Here is a 24,640-nt window from a genome sequence, read left to right as displayed (position 1 = left end):
TAGCTGACAACTAATCCCTTTACTATCATTAAAAGTGCATGATCTTGAGTCAGATTATGGTAAGTGGCCTTTCTTAAATAGCATGCCTGTAGGATTCGTGTTGAAGTGATTTATGATTTGCTTACGTAACATCGCAGATTGCGCCATCGCAGGTCGCACCATCACATATCGCACCATCGCAAATCGCGCGAATATAATATTGCAGCGATCACAGCATCGCAGGTTGCAGAAGTTTGATGTTTGCCAAATCTTGCCAGCTCATTTCTGTGATATGCGATCTTGTGATCGGTGTTATCGCAGATCGGTAAATCTTTAACTTTTCCTTATGAGTATTACTTTATTGCGATGCGATGTTAAGCTTAACACGAGGGTCCTGCGCATACTGATATTATAGAGAAATGGAGGCATTTCCTATCTTTTTTGCAACGCGGTTTTAAAGATATTTCCCTCATCGTAGACTTAGGTTAGAAATATTCAAAAGAATTTTCTAAGCTTACGATAGTAACCTTATTTTGAAGAAAGGAAACTCTTGCTTTTTTCTTTAAAATTTAACTAAGGGTCCCCATTCATTTAGTATTTTGGACAACACTTAATTGAACAAGGGTGGGTTGTTGCTGGCCACAACAGGTAGTATCGGTACCCAACCGCTAGATGTAATTCTAGCATAACCTGAATTTTGTTATGAACTCCCGTATGGTTGTCCTCCCGGAGGAGACAATGAAAGGGTATACTACCCCCCATACGACGGTAATCGGTACTTAAAGGAATTGTTTGCCCTTGAGGACCGGACTGCCCAAATTGACACCCTGAAGGATCAATTTGTTGAGACTCAACATAAGAGTTCCCGGATACTATTCTAGATGAACAAACAGGAACGGACCATATTGTCGAAATAGGCCTTGAGTGGGCCCTGTCTAGCTATTGAGAGCTAGTTGGGACAGATGGTACGCCGACGAACATTGTAGGAGTGACATCAGGGAGTTCTGTCGTCGCTGTGTCGGATGACATAGTCCTAGATGTCGACGGTTGTTCAGACATTTCTAGTCTATCCAAAAGATTGCCTAGAGATTCTACAGGAGCTTCCTATGGTGGTAGACTAATTTCTGACGAAGAAGGATATAGAGTGATCCCGACTCCAAATCGCGATGGAGTACTCGATGGAGGATCCTCCACAATCTCTTCTATAGCAATCAGACCAGGTGGAAGAGGTAGACCGTCAGGTCCGTAAAATATTTCTGGTGCCAAAGAAGGTATAGAATATGTAGCGATAGATGTTTGGGGAATAACACCCTCTGAATCAGCTGTAGATGGAGTTGGCTCAGTAACACAAGTGTTTACCTTCACAATAGGATCAGTTCTACTGTCCTTTGGTGGCTGTTTAACTTCTTCTGTAAAGGCAAGGATACCAAAAATGTTTGGAGTAACCGGAGTCTCTGATGGTGTCGGAACACTTGTTCTAACTTTACCAAGGGATTTGGAACCAGTTAAACGCGTTTGCTTTTTCCGTAACAGTTTCGACTCTGGAGACAAAGACAGTTGACTCGTAAGCCTCCGTGAACGACGGGGTTTCAATTGACTTTCTTCCACGATTGTGGATTACTCGATCAACTAAAAATCAAGGGGAAGTATGTTTCCAAATTAGATGAATTTTAGACGCTTTGACACAACTTGTTTTTTCAATTTTTAAGAGTCGAGAAAAAACAAAAGATGACTCTAGTCATCTTCGATTTTTAATGAGCCTGAAGTGACAAGTGCTTAGATGGACCTTTTCTCTTAAGGAGTCTGAAAAGGAACGAAAGGGACTGCTCTGGAAATCTAGACAGAGGGATTACCAAACCAATCGCAAAATTGTAGAATACTTTTTACAGTACGATAGTCAATCTTCCTGAATGTTGTGTTCAGTGCATTGCAATCAACAGGGCGGCAGACACGGCTTCCTATGGATAAAGGATAAAGCGTATTGTGGTCTCCCAAAATATACTCGATGGTACGTGGGAGCAAAAGTCCGTACTGGCACTTATCGTCTCAAAGTGGAGGAATCACCCAACCAACAGTTAAAACAACAGTTACCAGGCTTTACGACACCGGAATACGTCTCTAGCCTAGACTTCTATATGTTGTGCATTAGTTCCAAAGCGTTTTTAGAATCATTAAATTTATTTTATGGTTGATCTTGTTTAAGAAATTTTCCTTTCGGGTTCACCGCGTGATGTAGATGTACAACTCCTAAAATGCAATCTAAGATGATAAACAGTCTTTTAATCTTCTTTCTGCAATGAAAATCCTAGCTACTAAGGAAAGAGAGATGGCGTTCTTTCAACAAAGAGCACAGAGCACACACTATATGCATTGTCATAAATGAAGCCAACAAATAGTCCAAATGCAAATGCACATGCATGTATTTGTTTTCGGCCTTCTTAATGTGTGAATGGTAAAAATAAAGCTAAGCGCAAATCTGAATTATTTTCCAAAGAGACAATTACTAACAAGTTTCTTTTTAAAACAAAATGAGGACAATGATGACACTTTGTTATTTGGAATTGAAAACTTTCTTTAAACACTTGGAAAACTACTAACTCAAATCAAATACAAGAGTAACAGTGTAATCGACTATCAAGAACAATCAGATTCTCTTCTATGATTGAAAATGACACTTGCGACACTTTCAAATCAAGAAATGACAGTACAATTACACTACTTCTTTGTAAAGGAGAACTGAAAATGACTCAAAAATACATAAAAACATTTACAGTTCTTTGCACAATGGAGGCAGAATAACATCAAGGAAAGGGGTTTCAAACAGAGGTGTACTGACTACAGATAGCAAAACTCCTGAATAGAGCTGAAAAGATTGAACACAGAAACCAAAATTTAGGAACAAGGCCATGTCTGATCAGCGCACCTGTAACACAGTGAAACTGAAATGCAACGCACCTACTACACTCTGGAAGTGCGATGCATTTGAAGTTCACAGAATAGACAATGCGTTGGACCAAGGACAAGACTTTGATTGGGTTTCGGGTCACAGTTTGCAGTTCAGTTCAGGGATTTAGGTCGAGCAAGTGGTAATCAGTAAATCAATCACAGGGGTAGATCTAAGGAGGTTACTAGAGCCACCACGAGGGCAATTAGAAAGCTTGTAATTCAATCATTTAATCCATAAACAAAGCCTGGAGATTGACTGAAGCAGCATTGATCTACTTCGCACTTGCATAGCAAATGCAGTTCGAAGGCTAGCTGGCTTGACTTCAGGCTCCGTCTGTAAGTTTATAAAGTAAAAAAATGTAGATGAACAAACAATCTACTCGCTCCCCAGTGGAGTCGCCATTTTGTTATCGGGAAAACTAGTGTCTATACAGAGCTGCTAGTCCCACTAAGGCTAGTAGCTACCTTAGAAACCAACACACTAAAAGCTACTTTCGTTTTCCTTTATGAGAAATAGATAAGAGAAGAATAAGGAGACCAACCTCTATCTTGCGCTTGGTTCCTTGCTTGATTCCTCTCTCTTCTGGTAGGTCTTTGCCACTCGCTTCCTTGTCTACCCAGCTTCAAGGAGTACCTGTAGAATCAAAGCAGCATAACACTATCCAAGAACATATATCTATTATCATAAACAATACAGGATCAGATGTACATTGACCACACAAATGCATAAATCATCAATCATACAAGAATGTGGAGGAAAAATTGAATAGCTTTCTTGATAATCAAGAAAGAGCAAAGAAGATTACAACCAATCGTTCTAACCGAGCATCATCCTCTCAGCAATAAACCCCTTCTTCACCTCATGAAAATCTTAGATCACCCAACACTATGATATTGCACCAAGAAACCAATAGCACTTCCTTACAAGATACAAACCTCCAGCCCCCCTGGATCTCTGGGATGAGGGATCCATATATAGATGTCTGCAAGGGAGGTGAGTCAGCTCTTGAGATTTGATTAGTGTCTTCTCTCTGATAGTTCTTGATTCCACTTGGAGATTGATGATCTCTTACTCATCCCTGGTCGAATTCAGAGAGGCAAGTGTCACAGGAGAGGTTTCTGGAAGATTCCATGCTCCTCCACCTTGTGGATTGACCCCACCATTTGTCCCTTCTCAACCATCGCACCCCATAGAAGGGTTTTTTGACATGCATCGCACCTACTGTGTGTACTCAGGTGGGATGCAATGCATTTTTCCTATGGAGCAGGTGAAATGGTCCAGTTTTGACCAGTTTTGAGTAGTTTTTCATGGAAAACTTCTAGGATATGTTGTAATCAGTTGACCTTGTTCTTTTAGGGGTTGCAGTGCCCAAAAATTTCTATAACACTGGTGGATCATACTTCCTCAGCATTTCAAGCCTTTGTTTCATCTCCCCAAGTGTATGGAGATCCCCTTGACTTCTGAGATTGTAACAATGATTTTGCTTTTGGGTTTGCTTCTCGCTATTTGTTTTTTGCCCTGCTTGCAAGCACTGATATATGTTCACCACCTTCCTAGTGCTTGATGCCTCATCAAGTGCAACATCTTCATCACCATCTTTGCCTCCCATTTTTCCCTACAAATTTCTCATTATGTTTGGCATGTGATCGCATACTGAGCCTGCAACTCATTTCCAATCTGAACAAGACCCTTACGGGTGCTCATCTTCATGAAATGAACAAAATTCATTGTTCGCACACTGTTCAAGCTGAAACACTAAGCTAGAGCTCTGCGTAGTTTTAGTCGGGAAGTGATTGCTACCTGATGACATGCTTCCTTGTCTCTGTCTAGGTGGCCAACTGCTTGCAGATGTGTCAATTGTTCGTTGTTTGAGCTCAGACACTTTTGTTGTCAAGTTTTTTACTAGACAAGTAAGGGTTTCAATATCACTTGTTTCCTTGTCCTTACTCTTGCTTGCCACAACCTAGGGCTTCTTGCTCGCATCTATGGAGTCCTTTGTTCATTCATCATCCTTGCTAAATCCAATTGTGTGTAAGTCCTTCTCTACAACGATTGCCTCTTTGCAGTTTTCTAACGATGTTGGTTTCACAACTTGCTTGACGAACTGCGTAATGCTAGTTAGCAGCGCAGACATGTAGCAATCGATGGTGATGGAGTCATGAGGTTTTGCGTCCATTGCAAAATTATTGAATATGTGCAGAAACCTCTGGTTGAAATCTTTTAACTTTTCTTTCCTCTCCATCTTCAGGCTTCCCAATGATTTGAGTAACATGGCTAGGGTCTTGTCATCAACAAAATTTTCCAGAAAGATATGCTTGAACGTACTGTAGTTATGGATGGAGTTGATAGGAAGGTTGTGATACCATACTGCTACACGACCATCTAAGGTACATGGGAACAATCTACATGCAACGTCATCATATCGTACCTTAAGTTTTTGTAGTTGTAGGTAGAAGTTGTCTAAGTGATCTTTCACCTTCACTGTGCTATCAGAGTAAAATTTTGTAAGCATTCTCTCTAACCACTTTGGCATCTTGTGAAAAGCACTTCGGAAAGCCAATAGCCCCTAAGTCATCCATTCCAAGTTTTGATCAGCCATGTCTCTTCTTCTTTGTCCTCCTTCTCTTCTTCAAAATCTGATGGTTCCAGCTCTCAGTCTGTTGGTTCGCCTCCGCCTCCGCCTCCTCCGCTGCCTTCCCCTCTTCTTCCTATACCAGAATCTAAGCCCAAGATCACGAGGTGTCTTGTTCTCCCTATTGGAAGATCGAAGGTTCCTATCCATTCCCAACTTCTTCTACCAAACCTTCAAGTGTGGCAAGAATTTCTTCTTCCACCGATGTCACAACAACCCCTGTGGGAGTGCTTTTTGGATTTCTTGATGTGTGTGGAAGGTGTTGTATTCCTGGGATCAATCCGACTGCTTTTGTGAATTGATGGGTGATGGGATAGACATAGCAGAGGTACTTATATGAAATTTCACGTTCACTTATGGGAGGTGAGGAGTAACCAACTTCAGATTCACACGTAGGTGAGAGGGAGTGCAAGTTACTACCTTGGCCATATGATTGATGAGTGGGTCTAAGAGGACATTCAGACATAAAAAATTGGCAGCCCTGCTTCTAGCACCAAAAATTTTGAAAGTGCTAGACCTGCCAACATTCAGGTGATCTCCCTAGTATGAAGTACCAACTAGACCTCACAAAGTTTAGTGTAGGAGTCCCATCCGGTATGATGTCCCACACATGAGAGTGGTCTCCTTTGTCTTCGAGGTTTGCGTGCCTGGTGAATGTTAGAGTTACTTGTGTCAGGGTTATTTCACCGCAGAGAGAGAGGGTGGAAGTGAGTCTCCAGTCGAACACGAAGAGTCCCAACTCTGTCAAAGACACACAACACAACAGGACATGCACAACTTCCAGTGGAGTAGTCCACACAGATGCGGTAGTCACACACAAAAGAAAGAATAACAACATACAACACTCAACATAGTAGTTCGTGTGAGTGCGATGGTCGTTATAACAAGTTTATGGGAAAGGTTTTGTTTGATTTCCAGTGAGGCAGCCCACATGGGCAGGACAACATTAACAACTTATACAACACATTTTCATAAACATATGAATTAAAGAAACTGAAAGAGTTCAAATGTTTTAACACAAGTTAAATCAACATGCAGTACAAGTGTTCCAAGATTAGTCTCACAAACAATTACGATACATGTGTGAAAATGTGTTGGCCTATTATTAGGTTTCTGAATTAAGCGAAAGTTCCAAGACACATCGGTACACCACACATCACTAACCCTGTAAAAGGGGCATTGGAGCCACTGCTCGCTCCTCAAAGAAAAAGCTGCAGACTCTCAAGCCTTTGTGGGAGGAGCGAAGGTGAAAAGTCCTTTTCATGTACAAATGAGGAGGTATTTATAGCTAAGGGTGAAACTAGCCCTTTTGACCATTCGACTTCCCTCATGATTGTTTGACTTATTTGACTATCCAGCTTTACATGACTCTTCATATTACATGTGGGTCTCTTGGACTTCCACGTTACATTACATTTATTTACAACAATATGGCCCATTGTAGTGATGTGGCCAACATGACTCATGACACGACTCGACACGACAATGTTGGTATGTTCATGTTGCTGCTGGTGTGCATGTCGGGGTGCAGTGTGGCTGAGTTATGGATATGCTCTTGGTGTATCGTAGCTCCACCTCCACATGGAAAGGTGTGCGGAGTCTACAATGGTCTTGGTGTTCGCTTGATGTCGCATGTGCACGTTGCTCCTTCCCTTTTACTTTGGCATGCTTCACATGTTTGTTTTTTCACGAAAAAATCTCCTCGCATGCATCGTTTTTTTCGTGAAAAAATATCCTCGCAAGCATCGTCCATTCATCCATTCATGAACAAATATCCTTGCTTGTGCTCTCCTTGTTCATCATGTTCATCGTCGCGTCATGTCTCATCCATGTACCTGTATCTGCAATTTTTCATGACAAGACGACATCAAATCCATAAACCTCCTAGTTTACCATGATGAATTGTTGTTTGATTTCAAATTCAGGTGACCGGGAGAGAGGACAAGGCTATGAAACTATGCAAGGCAGGATTAAGGCTCGGATGTGGACTCTAAGAATTGCTAGTGAAAATTACGTAGAAAACACTAGGAGACTGAGATGGAAAATCCAAATTAGCAACAACTGTCCGCGGGATTTGGCTCGGCTGGAGGGAAGATCTACGCAATTTATTTGGGAAGAAGTGCAAGTAGCAGAGAGGTGTTTGGCAATAAAAATTGTGCAATTCCTCTAGGGAACTGGTAGCGGGCTGTGGGAGGCTTTCCAAGAAAAAATGCACATCTCTTTTAGGAGTTGGTAGTGGGCTATGGGAGTGTTGGTGACAAAACCTGTGCAATTAATGCAAGGCTAACTTGTTGAACACCTCTAAGTAGTTTCTGAGTTGAGCGAGATGTTGAGAAGTTGAGGGACTTCTCATGAAATCTATGCATTTTTCTGGGTGATCAGAAGGTCGGCTAATTGGGTGGTTGGCTGGAAAAACTACATAATTTTTTGAGGGAGATAATGATGGACACTGGGTGTCTGTCTGGCCTGTCTACGGAGTTTCTTTAGTTAGTGGAGCGGGCATTCTTGGTAGCATTAGCGCATTTTTTTAGAGGAGTGAGTCTCGGAGTCACTGCCCGGTCAAACTCTCTGGTTGACCAGTAGGTGGCTTGGTTTATGTACTTGCGGGTAGTGCAGATTGAAATGGTTTGTTGGACACTTCTGCATTATTCTCGGTGAAAGACAATCGACTTGATTCTAGAGTGGAGGTTTGATTCTTGGAGGGTGATCCAGTCGTCATAAATTTAGCAAAATGACTAAGTGTGTGAGTGCGTGAATTTGTTCATATGCTACCTTGCGAACACACACTCAACATGACTTGACAACAAGATCCCTCAAACCATCAAGACAACATATACTCAACATGAATGACCGATGGTGCGAACGACAAGCGCGACACTTGTGATAAATCATTGAACGACCATGATGATGCTTGTGCAACAGTGCAAACAACCTCGTGTTTGAGTGCGACGGATGTTTACATAGATAATACAACTTGTACACACAAAGTGAGACCTTGTATGTAGCTAGAAAATGACTCCAAGCATGACATTGTGGCCGACATGCAAAAGAGATGTCCGTTGAATGATCAAGCGAGGATGTTTCAAAGACTCACTACGAGCTCATGGGATGAGCCCGTGTGCTTGCAAACATCAAGGAAAACCCATGGAAGGCTCCGAAATTGGATGTAGGCCAAACTTATACATACACATATTCATATTTGTACTGCATTAATAAAATAATAGAGATGAAATACATATGTTTCTCAAGCCTGAGCACAACCTGCAAGTGTATAGTCTATCCCTATGCTTGACTGACTAACTCTGGCCAACACTTAGCCAATTTTAAAGCCCTCCAAGCTCCTATTTCCTTGCCCTGTCCCTTGAGGAATTATGGCCTTATTAATTAGGACATTCCCTCAATTGAATTATGTAATTCCTTTAGGCTCATCCTCTTACTGCATGCACCACCTGTACACCTCAGAATAGTCTACAATTGAAAGTACACTGCCTTGGAATCTCCCTCTCAACTGGGTAGCTTGAATTCTCTGCATGCATCAATTATTTCCAGCTGATTGATTAGATAACTGGTTGATCACTAAGTGTGGTTGAAGTCACACTTCCAGAACTTGACCTTCCACTAGTTCCTCTAACAGTTAGAACTAGTTTAACTGACCATAACTCAATTTAACTGAAATAGATTGCTAAAAATTAGCATTCAATCATACTAAACTGAACTCAATCTTCTCCAACTCAAATTAATTGAGTTAATTGAGTGACAAGTACCATTTCCCTTCAGTTAAATAGCTCTAATATTTATGTTGAAATGGAATTTCGAATTTTCTCTAGTTTGACCAAGGCAAGGTCAAACTAAGATTTTATTGCCGCATTTTGAACACTCCCTCTCACCAAGAAAAAGATTATCTATCACCCCAATCCTGCCCCTATGGAACTCAAATTTTCCACTTGAAAAAGACTTTGTGAAAATTTCTGCATCTTGTTCCTTTGTTGGAATGTATTCTAGCAACATAATCCACCTCTGTACACAATCCTGTAGATGGTGATATCAAATATCTATATGCTTGGGTTGATAACGAAATACATGATTTTTAGAGAGCTTGATGTAACTCTAATTGTCAGATTAGATCACTTTTAGATCCATCATATGACCAAACAATCCCACAAGAATTTTTCTCATCTAGATTGCCTCACATGCTGCTTGATTGGAAGCCATGTATTTTGATTCTGCTGAGCTGAGTGCCACAGATATTTGATTCCTATTGTACCAAGAAGCAACTGCAGACCCAACATTAAAAATTCCTCCTGATGTATTCTTCAAAAATACTCATGAAATTTACTAAAAAACAAGACTCAAATATACTCTATTTCTCTGTGAAATTCAATTCATGATCAAGAACACAAATCATAGACATGCAAAAGGAAACATCATACATGCACAAATATTTATTTAGGGGAAAACTGTTGCTCAAAACCCCTTCCTATCTATATTGTATTAATCAAAGAATAGAGATGAATACATATGCTTTCTCAAGCCTGAGCATAACCAGCTAGTGTATAGTCTATCTCTCTACTTGACTGAATGACTCTAACCAACAATTTGCTAATTTTCAAGCCCTCTAAGCTCATATTTCCTCTCATGTTTCCTTATTTTGTTCCTTGTGGAATTGAGCCCCTACTAATTAGAAAATTCCTCAAATTGATTGCATAATTCCAAAGGATGGTCCACCTGACCCCATGAAACACTTGAACACTCAACTAGTTTACAACTGCTAGTTAACTTCCTTGGAAACTCCACCACAACTGGGCAATTTGAATTCTTTTCATGCATGAGCTAATTATTATCTGAATGATCAGTTAACTAGATGATATCTGAGTTAGATTGATGTCCTACTACTTAACTGACCATCAACTAGTTCTATTAACAATTAGAACTAGCTTAACTGATTACAACTAAAATTAACTCAACCTAGGCTCCTATAATTTAGGAATCACTACATACGACTGAACTTCGTGCCCTTAACTCGAATTAACTGAGCTAGACTCCTATTTTTAGGAATCAACTCAAGAAAACTGAAATTCAACTCATTAAATCAAATTGAGTGTTATTAACTGAGTGACAAGAGCCACGTCACCTCAATTAACTCATCCAAGTTGTTTGTTGATGTGGAATTTCGAATTTCCTCAATTTAATCAAGGAAAAATCAAATTGAGAATTTCTTGCTACATTTTTCAACACTACCTCTTAGCAAGAAAGGGATTATCAAGGACCTCTATCATTCACCTGTGGAATATACTACATGCAACACCTCTCACTGTTGTTGCTTCTAGTGCAACATCTGCAACTGAGAAACATAAAAAAATTGAATCAATTGTGTCTACAACTTTCTACTGCGAAAACTATGTTGTTGTTGACTCTACTACTGAGCCTCCTTCTCTGTTGTCAACACTCCTCTACAATCCTCAATATCTAACTGACACTGATCCTCCTGATATTGAATACTACGGGCCCTTGTAGCAACGCGATGATCCATGAGGAGAATGCCTCAACAGAACCTGCCCAAATTTTTGCAACTCTGGGACTAAGGATCTACATCACCCTACCTCACTCCTGGAGGTATAACTGCATGCATGGAGATATATGATCTACTCATAATGTTTTTTCTACTACTCCGCTACTGCTACTACAAACACTGCAATAATAAGTCTGATATCCCCAGATTTGGAAGTACTAGCTTCCATAGGGTTTCTCCCTCTGAAACTAGACTCCCTCTGAGTTTCAATATCCCTGTGGGAAATATCTCCCATCCTCAATCTACCAATATCAATGATCACAACTCCTTTTTGTGTCACTAAATATTGGCTCACTAATCTGCCCACTAGTAGCCTTCTAGCTCCATTAAGAAGTCTACAGATAGGGTCTTTTGGATATGCCCTGAACTAGGGCTCCATAACTCTGCCTCCTAGCAATTAATTAATTCTTTAATGATCATTGTACATGAGGACTTCAATGACTAGTTTCTAATGTGAATCTAACACTGATACCATGTAGAAATTATTTTGTAGATCTAAAACTACTCATGAAATTTACTAAAACATAAGACTCAAATCTACCTTATTGCTCTGCAGAATTCAATTCACGATCGAGAACACAAATCATAGGCATGCAAAAGGAAGCATCACACATGCATAGAGATTTATCTAGGGGAAATAGCTTGCTCAAAACCCCTTCCTATCTGTATTGTATTAACCAAATAATAGAGACGAATACATATGCTTTCTCAAGCCTTAGCACAACCTATAAGTGTATAGTCTATCGCTCTACCTGACTGACTGACTCTAGCCAACACTTAGTCAATTTTCAAGCCCTCCAAGTTCCTATTTTCTCGCATTGTTCCTTGAGGAATTGAGCCCCTATTAATTATGAAATCCCTCAAAATGATTGTGCAATTCCCAAGGATGGTCCACCTGACCTCATGCAACACCTTTACACTCAACTAATTTAAAACCGCTGGTTAACTGCCTTGGAAACTCCATCACAACTGGAAATTCAAATTCTTTGCATGAATGAGCTAATTATTAGCTAATTGATCAGTTAACTAGATGATCTCTAAGTTAGATTGATGTCCTACTACTTTTTTAACAACCAACTAGTTCTATTAACAATTAGAACTAATTTAACTGATTACAATTGAAATTAACTCAACCCAAGCTCCTAAAATTTAGGAATCACTACATACAACTGAAATTCATGCCCTTAACTCGAATTAACTGAGCTAGACTCCTATTTTTTAGGAATCAACTCAAGAAAACTGAACTTCAACTCATTAACTCGAATTGAGTGTTCTTAATTGAGTGACAAGAGTCATGCCACCTCAATTAACTCCTCCAAGTTGTCTGTTGATGTGGAATTTCAATTTTCCTCAATCTAATCAAGGAAAAATCAAATTGAGAATTTCTTGCTCCATTTTTCAACTTACTTATGCCAGTAGGCATTGTAAATGTTTCAAGAATATTTTCAAATGAATAAAGCTAATTTTTAAAGTCAATTGATTTGTATTTTTTTTTTTGTATTATTTCATTGATTGCAGAAAAATTACAATTGGTCATTGGCATCCTCAACACCTTTTAGGTGGCCACCATTGATCTGCTATTCTATATTTGGGACACATATAGCTTGATTTAGAGATGAGTATTCTTGTTTTATTTGCATCTTCATATAAAAGTCATGAAATTGTTTCTTCACCATGCACATTCCATGTCCTACAATTGAGGCACCCAGTATGATGTCATTTTCTACAAATGGCATAGTGATCATCGACCCTTCCTGTTTTTCTCACATACTTCTTTTGAATTCTAAAATTAAATTTTCAACAATGAGTTAAATGAAAAAGTTGTTGAAAAGTTTGAAAACTCCCTTTAGTTTGCATATTTATTGTGAAACAAAAAGGTGAGCAAAATATTATTGTTGTCACTAATCCTTGTTATTTTGTGAGACTTTCTACAATATTAACCACATATTTTTGGGTTGAATGGATTTTTCTTTGACATTGGATATAAGTTTTCACTCCTAGTGGCATTTAAATGCCTTATCCTAGGAAAAGTCATACCTCTTATTGGCATCCTGATTTTTCCTTAATCTTTTTGTCACTCAAAAGATTAAAGTTTGTTGGAAAAGTTTCTTCATGCTAGTGTACACTATTGGATATGCCTTCCAAGCTCTCACTTGTTTTTACCTTAGATTAGTACATTTTCTTTCGACATACTTATATGTGGAATAGGCTCCTATTGATGTTCTCCAATCTCATGGCTCTATTGTCCAATTCAGATTTTTTCTTGAAACTTTATGAAAATTTAAACTGACCTTTCATTGATGTCCTTTCCTACAATAGTCATTGATCCCTTGTTTAAACTATTAATATATAACATTTGAACTTGATAAATATTCCATCTCTGTCGATCCTAATCATTATGCCTATCACAGACATAAAAATTTGAAATTCTAATGCCTAATGCTTTGCAATTCTGACATGGAATTATTGTTGTTGTTCTTCTGAAAACCCTGATACCTAACCAATATCATAATCAATTGTACCCATACTCCTTTTTAATTCCTAACCCTAATAAATTAAACCATAGTAGAAATATTTGATTATGAATACAGATACAAATATGATTTTTTATAGGAAAAAAACAAGGTTTCATGAAGTTTCCAAGATGGGGAGTGCAGGAATGGGGAGATGCACATGGGGGATGTGTTGGAGTACCCATAAATTTTAGGAAAATTGAGGGAGGGGGGAATAGCACGACAATAGCGTTAGGTAAACTTATTTATTTCTTTGCTAAAATCACAAAACAAAATATAAGATTAAATGGGAAATTTGGTGACTATCTCCTTTTCTATTAAATGGTGTTCTTTGGATTCTTAATTAGGGTGAGTGAATGTAGAAAAATTGATTAGAAGAAATCAATAAAAATTTTGTGTGGATTTTCCATGAAAAAATGAATGAACAATAATTTGAATGGTGGTTTTCAGCAAAACTTTTTAAGGAAATATTTTGGAAATAATTATTAGCTTTAGCTCTAATTACTTAGCTTCATCTTTGTGTTTCCTATCCAACTTACATTTAAGAAATCCTAGCCATTCATATATTTCAACACCTTCTACAAATAAATCACTTGAGGATATATCTTCATGGTATCTAATCTAGTGGCCTTCCACTAAGGTATTACGTCATTGTATTTCTCTTTCTAGATAATTATACGAGAATGTTGGAGTTTCTTTAATACCGAAACCTAGTTGAATGTTTGCAAACCCTTTCCCCTATTACACTTTTCTTTTTTTTCTTTGTGGGTTCACAACCTTTGTTGTTTTTGTTTTGTATCTTTTGTAGGGCCAATGATTTTCAGCCTGAAGGTTTACTGCATGAGTGAAGTTCATAAAATATTTGCAGTCATAATTTTGTATGATTAGCTAAAGATTGGCCCCCTGCATATTAATCTGATCATCAGTAATATCCTAAGAGATGATATATTTACACAATACTTATATATAGAGTCTTGCAGCAGTTTTATAGTTAAACGACATTAATAGACTAGCTTCATATTAGTGTTGAAGAAGGCCATTTTTGTATAGCTTAATCTTATTTGATACTTAATTTTGTGTAGTTCACTTTTCATTTAGTGGAAAAACAGTTGAAGAGGATATCTAGCCTCTTATACATGACAATGGATCTGGTATGGTTCTTTGTGGGTGCACAACCTTTGTCGTTTCTGTTTTGTATCTTTTGCAGGGCCAATGATTTTTAGCTTGAAGGTTTACTGCAAGACTGAAGTTCTTAAAATATTTGCAGTCATAATTTTGTATGATTAGCTAAAGATTGAATCCCTACATATTAATATGATCATCAATAATATCCTATCAGATGATATCTTTACACAATACTTATATATACAAAGACAGTAGTCTCTTTTTAGTTCGCACTTGGAGTGGTCTAGAGTCTTGCAACTGTTTTATTGTCAAATGAAAACAATAGACTAGATTCATATTAGTGTTGAAGAAGGAATTTTGTGTATAACTTAAACTTATTTTATGCTCAATTTTGTGTAGTTCACTTTTCATTTAGTGGAAAAATGGTTGAAGAGGGTATCTAGCCTCTTGTATGCGACAATGGATCTGGTATGGCTAAGGTAAGTAACAAATCCATGTTATGGATATAGCATGTATAGCTTTTTTTACTTTTTAGATTATATCTTTTGAATACTCGAGATCGTTTGGTTTTGTAAAACTAAAAAAGTATCTATTGTGTATCTTACATGTGTAATCTATGAACCTGAATTTGTTGGGGATGATGCTCCTCGTGCAATGTTTCCTATAATTGTGGGTAGATTGAGGCTCACTGGTGTTATGGTTGGCATGGGGAAGAAGGATGATTATGTTGGAGATGAAGTTCAATCAAAGAGAATCATTCTAACTCTTAAATATCCCATTCAACATGGTATTGTGACCAATTTGGATGACATGGAGAAGATTTGGCATCATACATTTTATAATGAACTCTGAGTTTCCCTAGAGGAGCATCCCATTCTTCTCATTGAGGCTCCCCTTTATCCCAAGGAAAATCAAGAAAAGATGACACAGATAATATTTGAGACATTTAATATGTCTTCCATGTACATTGCAATTCAGGAAATGCTTTCTCTAAATGCAAGTGGGCATATAATTGGTGTGTATTTTGGTCACTCTATTTGTGTAACGAAGATTTTAATGTTTGTTATGATGATCAATATTTTATAATTGAACCATGCAAAATAATGTTTATTCATTTTTTTCTTCTTTATGTTTTAGGGATTGTACTTGACTATGGAGATAATGTTATGCACATTTTTTCCAATTTATGAGACTTATGCTTTACCTCATTTCATCTTGAGGTTGGATCTTATAACGCATGATCTAACAGATGCACTGATGGAAATTCTCACTGAGTGTGACTACTCTTTTTCCACAATAATAGAGCGTGAGATTTTTAGAGACATGAGAAGCTAGCCTACGTTTCCTTGGACTTTGAAAAAGAGCTTGAGACCGAGAAAACAAGCTCTTCGTTGGAGGAGAGCTATGAGCTTCCCGATGGTCAGGTAACCACCATTGGAGTTGAGAGGTTCAAATGTGCAAAATTTCTCTTGCAGACATCATTAACAGGAATGGAAGTGACTAACATCCATGAGACCACCTACAACTATATTATGAAGTGTGATGTGGACATTCTTAAAGATTTGTATGGAAATATTGTCCTAAGTGGTTGTTCAACAATGTTCCCTGGAATCATTGATTAAATGTCAGCAAGGAAATCACTGCACTTGCTACAAGTAGCATGACGATTAAGGTTGTAGCAACTCCTGAAAGGAAGTACAACTTTTGGATAGGAGTGTCCATTTTGGCCTCCTTGGGTACATTTTAGCAGGTATCTAGGCTAATCCTATAATTGACAACACATAATCTTCTTTACCCATATATTCAATATAGGTAGATAATTTTTGAAATTTATATCCTTTTTTCATCTATCACTGTAAATTTCTTTGTCTTGAAGATTTGGATTGTGAAATCAGAGTATGATGAATATGGTCCATCAATTATGCATAGGAAGTGCTTCTAAAGTGTGTTGTATATTTAGATTTTCTACTATGAATGAGAATTTTCTACATGTATGATGATTGTTTTCAGTACCTTGGAGATTTGAGGGTTGTAAAGAAGGAAAATATCTACTTAGTTATGCTTGTAGTATATTCTCATTTACGAGGGTCAAGGTTTGTAGTAACATTTGATTAGATTTCATGACTTTCTGGTGAAGGGATGTGTTATACAAAGATATTATGTAATAGTATTAAAGAAGCTTGTCATCGACTAGTTTTTAAATTTTTCACTATCATCTGTGATTTTTACTTGGCAAGAGAATTAGGTTTCTTGTTTTGGTGGAACAATTCTTGCAGTTCAAAGATTCGAGATATGTGCATTTGATCACGATGCTATAGGGAATTCGTAGACCATCGGTTAAAGATGCATTTTAAAAGCATATTATGGGGTGAAGCTAGTCAATGACACGATAATCTAACTTTTCTTTCAGATATTAAGACATCACATGGTAACAAGAACACTATATATAATTGACACCAAAATTCAAACACTTTATTTTATGTGTGCAACATAGTAGGAATTCCATCCTATGTATTTTTTATTTTTCTTTGAGCCAGACACCCAACGCAGGTAAGGCGTTTCATCTTTTATTTGGCAGAACTCCTTAAGAGACGATATCGTGGACATGAGATCAAAGCATTGTTGGTCGTATGATTTATAAGTTATGAATGTGTCAAATTCATAATTCCTATGGTGTATTTCCACCTTGTTTTGATTTAGATGGCTAATCAAGTGGAACCTAAGCCATAACTTGCTTTACCAGAGTTGAAATAATTGCCAAACAATGTTTGTGAAGAATGCATTTAGATTGTTAACATGTAAGTTGCTTGGACCACGCCTAAATAATTAGCTGACGTTGTTCAAACTTCAGAGCAAGGAATACATTAGCAGTGGGTAGTCAAATGATTTATCACTTCCATGTCATGACTTCTATAAATTGAAAATGATAATGTTGATGACATGATAAAAGGCCATATTAGTTTATATATATATATATATATATATATATATATATATATATATATATATATATAGTTGGAGTTCACCAACATTATACTTTTCAATATATATATCATGACTTCTATCATCAACTGTTTTATGAATCTAAATAACATTTAGAACAATTGAATTGATTTGTTCTTGGATAGAAAAAGTTTCTTCTCATTTTCTACAAGTATTGTAAATAAGGGGAGAGAGGTAAGAACTTAAACATTATATGAGGTGAGAATGCAATTTATTTCTCATTTCCTTAATATTGTTTGGAAGTACAATTTATTGCATACCAACAAGCTTCCAAAGGATTTTTTTATTATTATTTTATTATATATATATATATATATATATATATGCTTCCAGTATGAAATAATTATTTTATATATCCATAGAAAATACAGTACATAATGCATTATATAATGCTCATACCATCATAGATCTATCTAATACTGTCATTATATCAGTCCATCCCAAATTCTCAGCATAAAATAAATCTGTCTAAATTTGTAACTATGTACCAGAGTGGTAATAATATACAAAAAAATACTTGCTACCAACATTGGGCCCTATTAATCTAGTTTGTAATCATCATTTATCTACATGAAAAGCATGTCATGTACATGAAACAAAATGGTATAGAACAAGTGGCAATCCTTCCTGGGAAAAAAAAACCAAACAAAACAAAACAAAATGTATCAGCTGTGTGTTCCTTCAAAGCATGGATTTTATCCGGACAGTGGAAGCACCTCGACATCTACCATAGTATCAACCAACTTTATTTCTATATGCATTCCATCCAGTTCATCCTGTAGCCCCCTCTTAGACAAACGTTCCACATTTTGATTGAACTCCCGCCTAATATGCATCATCGTAGAGTCTCTGAATGTGGCCCAAAGATTCTTGATTTTCCTAAGCCAACCATGTAGCAGTGGCTGATAAACTTTTGTGCAGCACATTACATGTTCGATGATGATCTGGAAATCTCCAAAAATGTGAATGGAAGGGATGTTAAGATAACTCAATAACCAGAGAAGACCCCATGGGGCCACTGCTTTAGCCTTCATATTCGTGCCCTTTCAAGCACCCCAATGTACCCAAAATTCCTCCTCCTTTGATATTGCAATCCAAAATCCACATCCACAGTTGTTCCTTTGTGTCGTACCATCAAAAAATCCGGCTGGATACTCAAGCTCAGGGCCTGTCCTTTTGTTATTAATCTTCTTAGGCCCTTAGTTATGTTGATTCCCAAATGTATACCACAATATAATACGGTCCTTCACCTCCACATCATTATCCCTGTAGTTATCAAAAATTATTTTATTGCGCCATCCCCATATTTCCCAGGAAAAAACAAGTGGGATGCATTGCCATGAGGAGTTTTTCTTACTCCACCAACTCAAGCATTCGGAAATGGTGTCATATTGGTTATAAGTGAAATCAATGAAGCTAGCAATGTAACTCCAAATTTGTATTGTTATATGACACTTTAGAAAGAGATGGGCATTATCCTCCTCCGCACTCCTGCACATTGAACAAATCCTCGACCCTTGCCAATTCCTCTTCTAAAGCTTCTCCCATGTTAGATTTGTATTTTTACAAACTAGCCAAATAAAAAGTATGATTGTAATGGGCATTTTAGTTTTCCAAAATTTGTAGAACCAACATACCTCATTGTTGCGAGTCTCCTGGTAGCATAGGGTATTATATACATCAATCACCACAACGCCACCCTCCTTTATTTTTCCAATCCACGCAACTTGGTCCCTGCCTGCCTCACAACATACCCCAACTAAATTCATGTGTGCTCTAAATCCCACTCTCGTACCATCTGCCCATCCAGTCCCATTTCCTGTGCCTGTTTCCAAATCAGAACATGACCCTTCCATTCGGATATAGTTTGGCTCCAAAAGAAGATCCCACGACTGTTGATGTGATGAACAAGGCCTTCTGAGATACTACTATCTCTTTCTAAGCCAAGTATATGATCCATCTCAATTATTATTCGATGCCCAGTTCCTAGTATCCAACAAAGGTTCTGCAAAAACCATTTATTGTTTTTTTGGAAACTAAGCCAAATGGTTGATCCCGATGTGATCCCAATACTTCCTTTGCGCCTCCTAGTAAGAAATAAATGGTCCTTTAGATACTTGTGTCTTATGATATTGCCCCATATGCCATCTCCAAATATACCCCTCCATAATGACTTTTGCAATAACGCCCTTCTAAAACTCCGCAAATTCAATATCCCCCAACCACCCAATCGTTTTGGAAGGGAAATATGTTCTAGCTTAGGCAGGTGGAATTGGTATTGAAGGTCGCACCAGACTAGATGTATTTGGCCATAATTCGATTTAGAAACTTGATAATGGTGTGAGGGAGATGATATAAATGAGCCTAGTATACTCCCAATTGTGTGATCATCGATTGGGTCAGTGTGATACGACTGCCCAAAGATAAATATCTGAATTGTGTGATCATTGATTGGGTCAGTGTGATACGACTGCCCAAAGATAAATATCTGAATTCCTACCTAGTGATCTTTTTATAAAAACGTTCCACAAGCCACATCCAGTCATTTATTTTGTAACTACAGGGCTTAATATTTCCTTAACCCACCTATGGTTGTGATTTCTCCTATCCAAAAGAATCTTCTTATTATACTTATTAATTGTGTCACTTTTATCCAGCCAAAACTAACCCCCTTAAGAGATGCTCACATCAATTTGTGCCCAAAAATAAAGATTTTTTTGATCTCTCTTCTGTGAAATTTTTTTTCTTTCACAACAAATACACTTTATATTTTTTCTCACCTTTTCCTGACATTTCCTTCCCCACTACAGGTTTTCATAACCGAAAAAGAGTCTCTCAAACCACAATAGTTTTGTGGTTAGGTCTGCCTGTTCTTCTGTTACGAACACTACGGTTTTGATTGCAAGTCCGGTATATCCTTATACCTCTATTTCCAATATTTTTATAGAAAAACAAAACACTATCTGGGTGCCCTTACGCATTTGGTTGTAAATGTAATATTATTTACAACCAAATGTATATGAGTACACGACTTTATTAAATTTTTTTGACTTAATATATTTAAAATGCAATTTGAATAATCATAATATTCAAGATCATTTTCCTCGGCATGCTGCATGGATACATTATTCCCTACCCAATATATGCGCCGAATCTACCACTTTTACTTTTCAAACGCCACTTTAGAAGGAACAGCAGTGCACTGAAAGAACTTTACGACACAAACAAATTAGACATCATGTCATCCATGTCTCCACGGTATTGCGAAATAGAGAAATAGAGTAGTCTTTCCCCGGAAAATAGTGGCAAATTGGTGAGATGTCTGATACATGTTTCCCATTTATTTATTTAGAAATAAAGGACGGTTTGTTTTAAAAAATAATGGAAATTTTAGTAAGTTTCTGATAAAATTGGGTAAAAAAAAAAATTAAATTAGTGTTGTTAAACTTGAGCATTTAAAAAATTTATTTTTATTATTAAAAATAATTCAAACACTTATTTAATCCATTTTAAAATAATAATAATAATAAAATAATTTCCATTCAAAATTATAACCTCGGTATTGAAATTAGGAAAAGCAAGGCGCCGAACTACTACGTAAGCATTTGACGCTCTCTGCGTATATCATCGAACCACGTCCGTGGATATAATGCGGCCATATCTACTCAAATCAGAGCTCTATGTCAACCCATCTCATACTCAAACGCCATCCACCGGTGGAGTAATTTAAATGGCACCTCATAAATTCGTCGGCAACTCACGGCCATCTCGGTGTCCAACCTGCATGGTAGTGGCATGGGATAATGTCTATCCACCTGGTTATGTAGTTGGGTAGTATACATGGTCTAATTTAATTTAATTGGATGAAATAGTTTTCTAAGGTATTTTTTTTATTTAATTTTAATTAAAATTAGTTTTTTGAAATATTTATTTCAGTTAATTTTAACTAAAATTCCCCAGAGATTTTTACGATAAATTGTTGAATTTATAAAATTCAACTGCCAAAATATCCAAAATATGTTTAAGAATGTTAAATTCATTTATTCATTCTGGAATATATTTTAAATAATAAAAAAACATAATTTTTTAAAATTGTGAAAAACTATTTCGTGGACACCATTGGAATTCACCTTCAAACCTAACCCTACGTCATCACCAGTCACAGGCTGCATAGTTGGATACATCGAAACGGCAGTGAGAGGCACTGTTTACTCTGTTCTTTATAGATGCATAGTTGAATACGTAGAAACGGCGATGCGATGGGCTATCGTTATCAAGCCGTTCTTTATAGACGAAAAAGCAACGAATGAACACTTGAAATAATTTTCATTAAATGATGTTATCAAGGCCATCTTAATTATAAATTTTTAAAAATAAAAATAAGATATTTATAATAAAAGATTTGCCTACAATTATAATACTCAGCATGAAATTACATATAAGATAACTTGCAAAAGTGCTTATATTACTGTAATATAGTCAATTTATGAAATTTGTGGTTTCCAGAGGCAAAGAGTGCCAGGATGTCCTTCAACCAATTGTTGTTTCAGGCCCTATACCTATCGCTATTGTTCACTCATTCAGTGTGCCTACCTGAATACGTGTCGCTGTTGAGGGCTTCGATTGTTCTCCCGGATGGGCTCCCTCCATGGAAATCAATCTTGGAGTTGGTGGCTTCATAGCCGTCGCGTTTCGGATGTTTCATCCATTCCTACCACCACGATGCAGATGGAATGAGATGGGACACGCCCATGTTTTCTAGAAATGCAACTCAAAGGTCCTCACAACGGCATTTGATCATTTCAATGTCTGCCTGCCTCGCAGCAGCTGTATATCTTCTATTGTCGCCGCCCACGTTTCTATCCCTACCTCGTTTCTATACGCTGCCCACCGCCGTTTCTTTTCTATATAAACACAATCGACCGTCACTCCCAAACCATATAGCGTCCACAGCGATTTAAGCCTACCATATGTTTGAGCGACTTCACTCATTCATAGCTGCATCACTCTTTCTTTGCACGCGTCCATCTCGAGCTATTCTATTCCTTTCATCCCTTGCCTACACTAATCTGCACTTGGATCTCAAATTCAAGTTCCTCTATTTCTATTAATCCATAATTATGGACACAGGAACGCCCCTCCTCTTTCTTTTCTTATTAATAACCTCGTCGAGTCTTCTTGTAATTGTTTCTGCAAATTTCTACAACGATGTCGACATCACATGGGGCGATGGTCGTGGTAAAATCCTTGAGAATGGCCAACAATTGCAGCTTACTCTGGATCGCACTTCAGGTAATATTGCGTAAATTTGTTTTCCATGGTATGATGACCTGTTCTTCATCCACAGTTATTATACTACATGTACACATCTTACTCCTTCCCTTCTTCCTTTCCTTGATAACAGGTTCTGGGTTTCAATCCAAGAATGAGTATCTCTTTGCTAAAGTTGATACGCAAATCAAGTTGGTACCTGGCAACTCTGCCGGCACAGTTACTGCCTATTATGTATGTATTATGTTATTCTGCCCTGCCCTATGCTATTCCGAATACACAAATATCTTGTACTGTGCTGTGCTAACAATATGTTGGTGTTATGACCCCGTTGCAGCTGTCGTCTCAAGGTCCCAAGCACGACGAAATAGACTACGAATTTCTAGGCAACCTGTCTGGAGATCCCTATATTATGCACACTAATGTCTTCGCTCAGGGCCTTGGCAATCGCGAGCAACAATTCTACTTGTGGTTCGACCCAACCCTGGTTTTTCACACTTACTCCGTGCTCTGGACACCAAATCAAATTATGTATGTATTTTAAATTACTTATTCATCCATTCAATAGAATTCAATACGATTTCTCAAAATAACAAAAATACATGTGTGTTATTCAGATTTTCTGTAGACGGGATTCCTATTCGTGTGTTTAAAAACAGGGAGACAGAGTTGGGTAAAATAGATAGCAATTATCATTATCCGAAGAGCCAAGCAATGAGGATGTACTCCAGCCTTTGGAACGCAGATGATTGGGCAACCAGAGGTGGCCTGGTCAAGACAGACTGGACTAAAGCCCCCTTTGTTGCATCCTTCAGCAACTTCAGTGCCGCTACTTCTTCTTCTAACTTCGCTGGAGAGGAGGCTTTGGACTCGAACCAAGAGCAGAAACTCCAGTGGGTGCGAAAGAACTATATGATCTATGATTACTGTTCAGACACAAAGAGGTTCCCCCAAGGGCTACCCGCGGAATGCAAATGAGCACTCTCGACTCAACTCGTCGTCTAATTGATGAATTCTAGATGCCCTGCCCTTACAACCATTCTTTCTTCCTTATATTCTTTACTATGACATTCATTCTCTCACTGTTTTCCATTGCATATAATACTGCATAATAATATGTAATAATCCAGAAGATTGATTATTTTGTTTTTGTATAATATCAATGTCTATAAGCTGACACTGATACTGTTGTTCTTTACGTTTCTGTAATTGAAAACTGATTCGCATGATTTCATAATCCAACTTATGAAGCACCGAAATCATTGACCGAGTTGGTATATATCAAGGTCCTTTCCCCCAAAGTTGCGAATCTTTTTTTCTAAGGTGGATAATGAATCTCTTCTTTCCGTGTCTATAGTTAAAATTTGATTCCTTAGCAATTGTGTATCCTTGAAAATTAATTACCACAGAAATTTTGATAATCCAAAACAAACACTCATACATGGGACGTCATGGCTTTATTTATTAAGATACATCGAGTGATGATTCATGACGAGCATGAATGGATGATTAACACGACCAGACTTCAACCCAACAACTTACATCTCCATAACCGGCGAGCAGGACAACAATAGCACACGCAATTAATACTGCAAGCAAGA

At 37.6% G+C, this 24,640-nt stretch overlaps 1 protein-coding gene across 1 annotated transcript; it reads left to right on the top strand.

The window, feature by feature from the left end:
* Window positions 1-22,716: 22,716 nt before the first annotated feature.
* LOC149250084 (xyloglucan endotransglucosylase protein 1-like) lies at window positions 22,717-24,198 on the top strand. The gene is made up of 4 exons (XM_089458910.1): window positions 22,717-23,060; window positions 23,173-23,273; window positions 23,377-23,570; window positions 23,657-24,198. The coding sequence occupies exons 1-4, from the start codon at window positions 22,889-22,891 to the stop codon at window positions 24,015-24,017; spliced, it is 828 nt and encodes a 275-aa protein (XP_089315036.1). The 5' UTR covers window positions 22,717-22,888; the 3' UTR covers window positions 24,018-24,198.
* The last annotated feature ends 442 nt before the right edge of the window (window positions 24,199-24,640 follow it).

This window comes from Pinus tabuliformis, chromosome 7 (genome assembly GCF_031772625.1).
Source record: "Pinus tabuliformis cultivar Carrire ecotype Pingquan chromosome 7, CPIR1, whole genome shotgun sequence".
NCBI lineage: Eukaryota > Viridiplantae > Streptophyta > Pinopsida > Pinales > Pinaceae > Pinus > Pinus tabuliformis.
The sequence above is the reverse complement of the archived record's forward strand: the minus strand, read 5'-3'. Positions and strand labels throughout refer to the sequence as shown.

What these genes read in the sequence shown, in the direction of transcription:
- LOC149250084 (XM_089458910.1), top strand. Translation starts at nt 22,889, where the DNA reads ATGGACACAGGAACGCCCCTCCTCTTTCTTTTCTTATTAATAACCTCG. An exon ending in GCACAGTTACTGCCTATTAT is followed by an intron (nt 23,274 to 23,376) that starts GTATGTATTATG and finishes ACCCCGTTGCAG; the next exon opens with CTGTCGTCTCAAGGTCCCAA. An exon ending in TGGACACCAAATCAAATTAT is followed by an intron (nt 23,571 to 23,656) that starts GTATGTATTTTA and finishes TGTGTTATTCAG; the next exon opens with ATTTTCTGTAGACGGGATTC.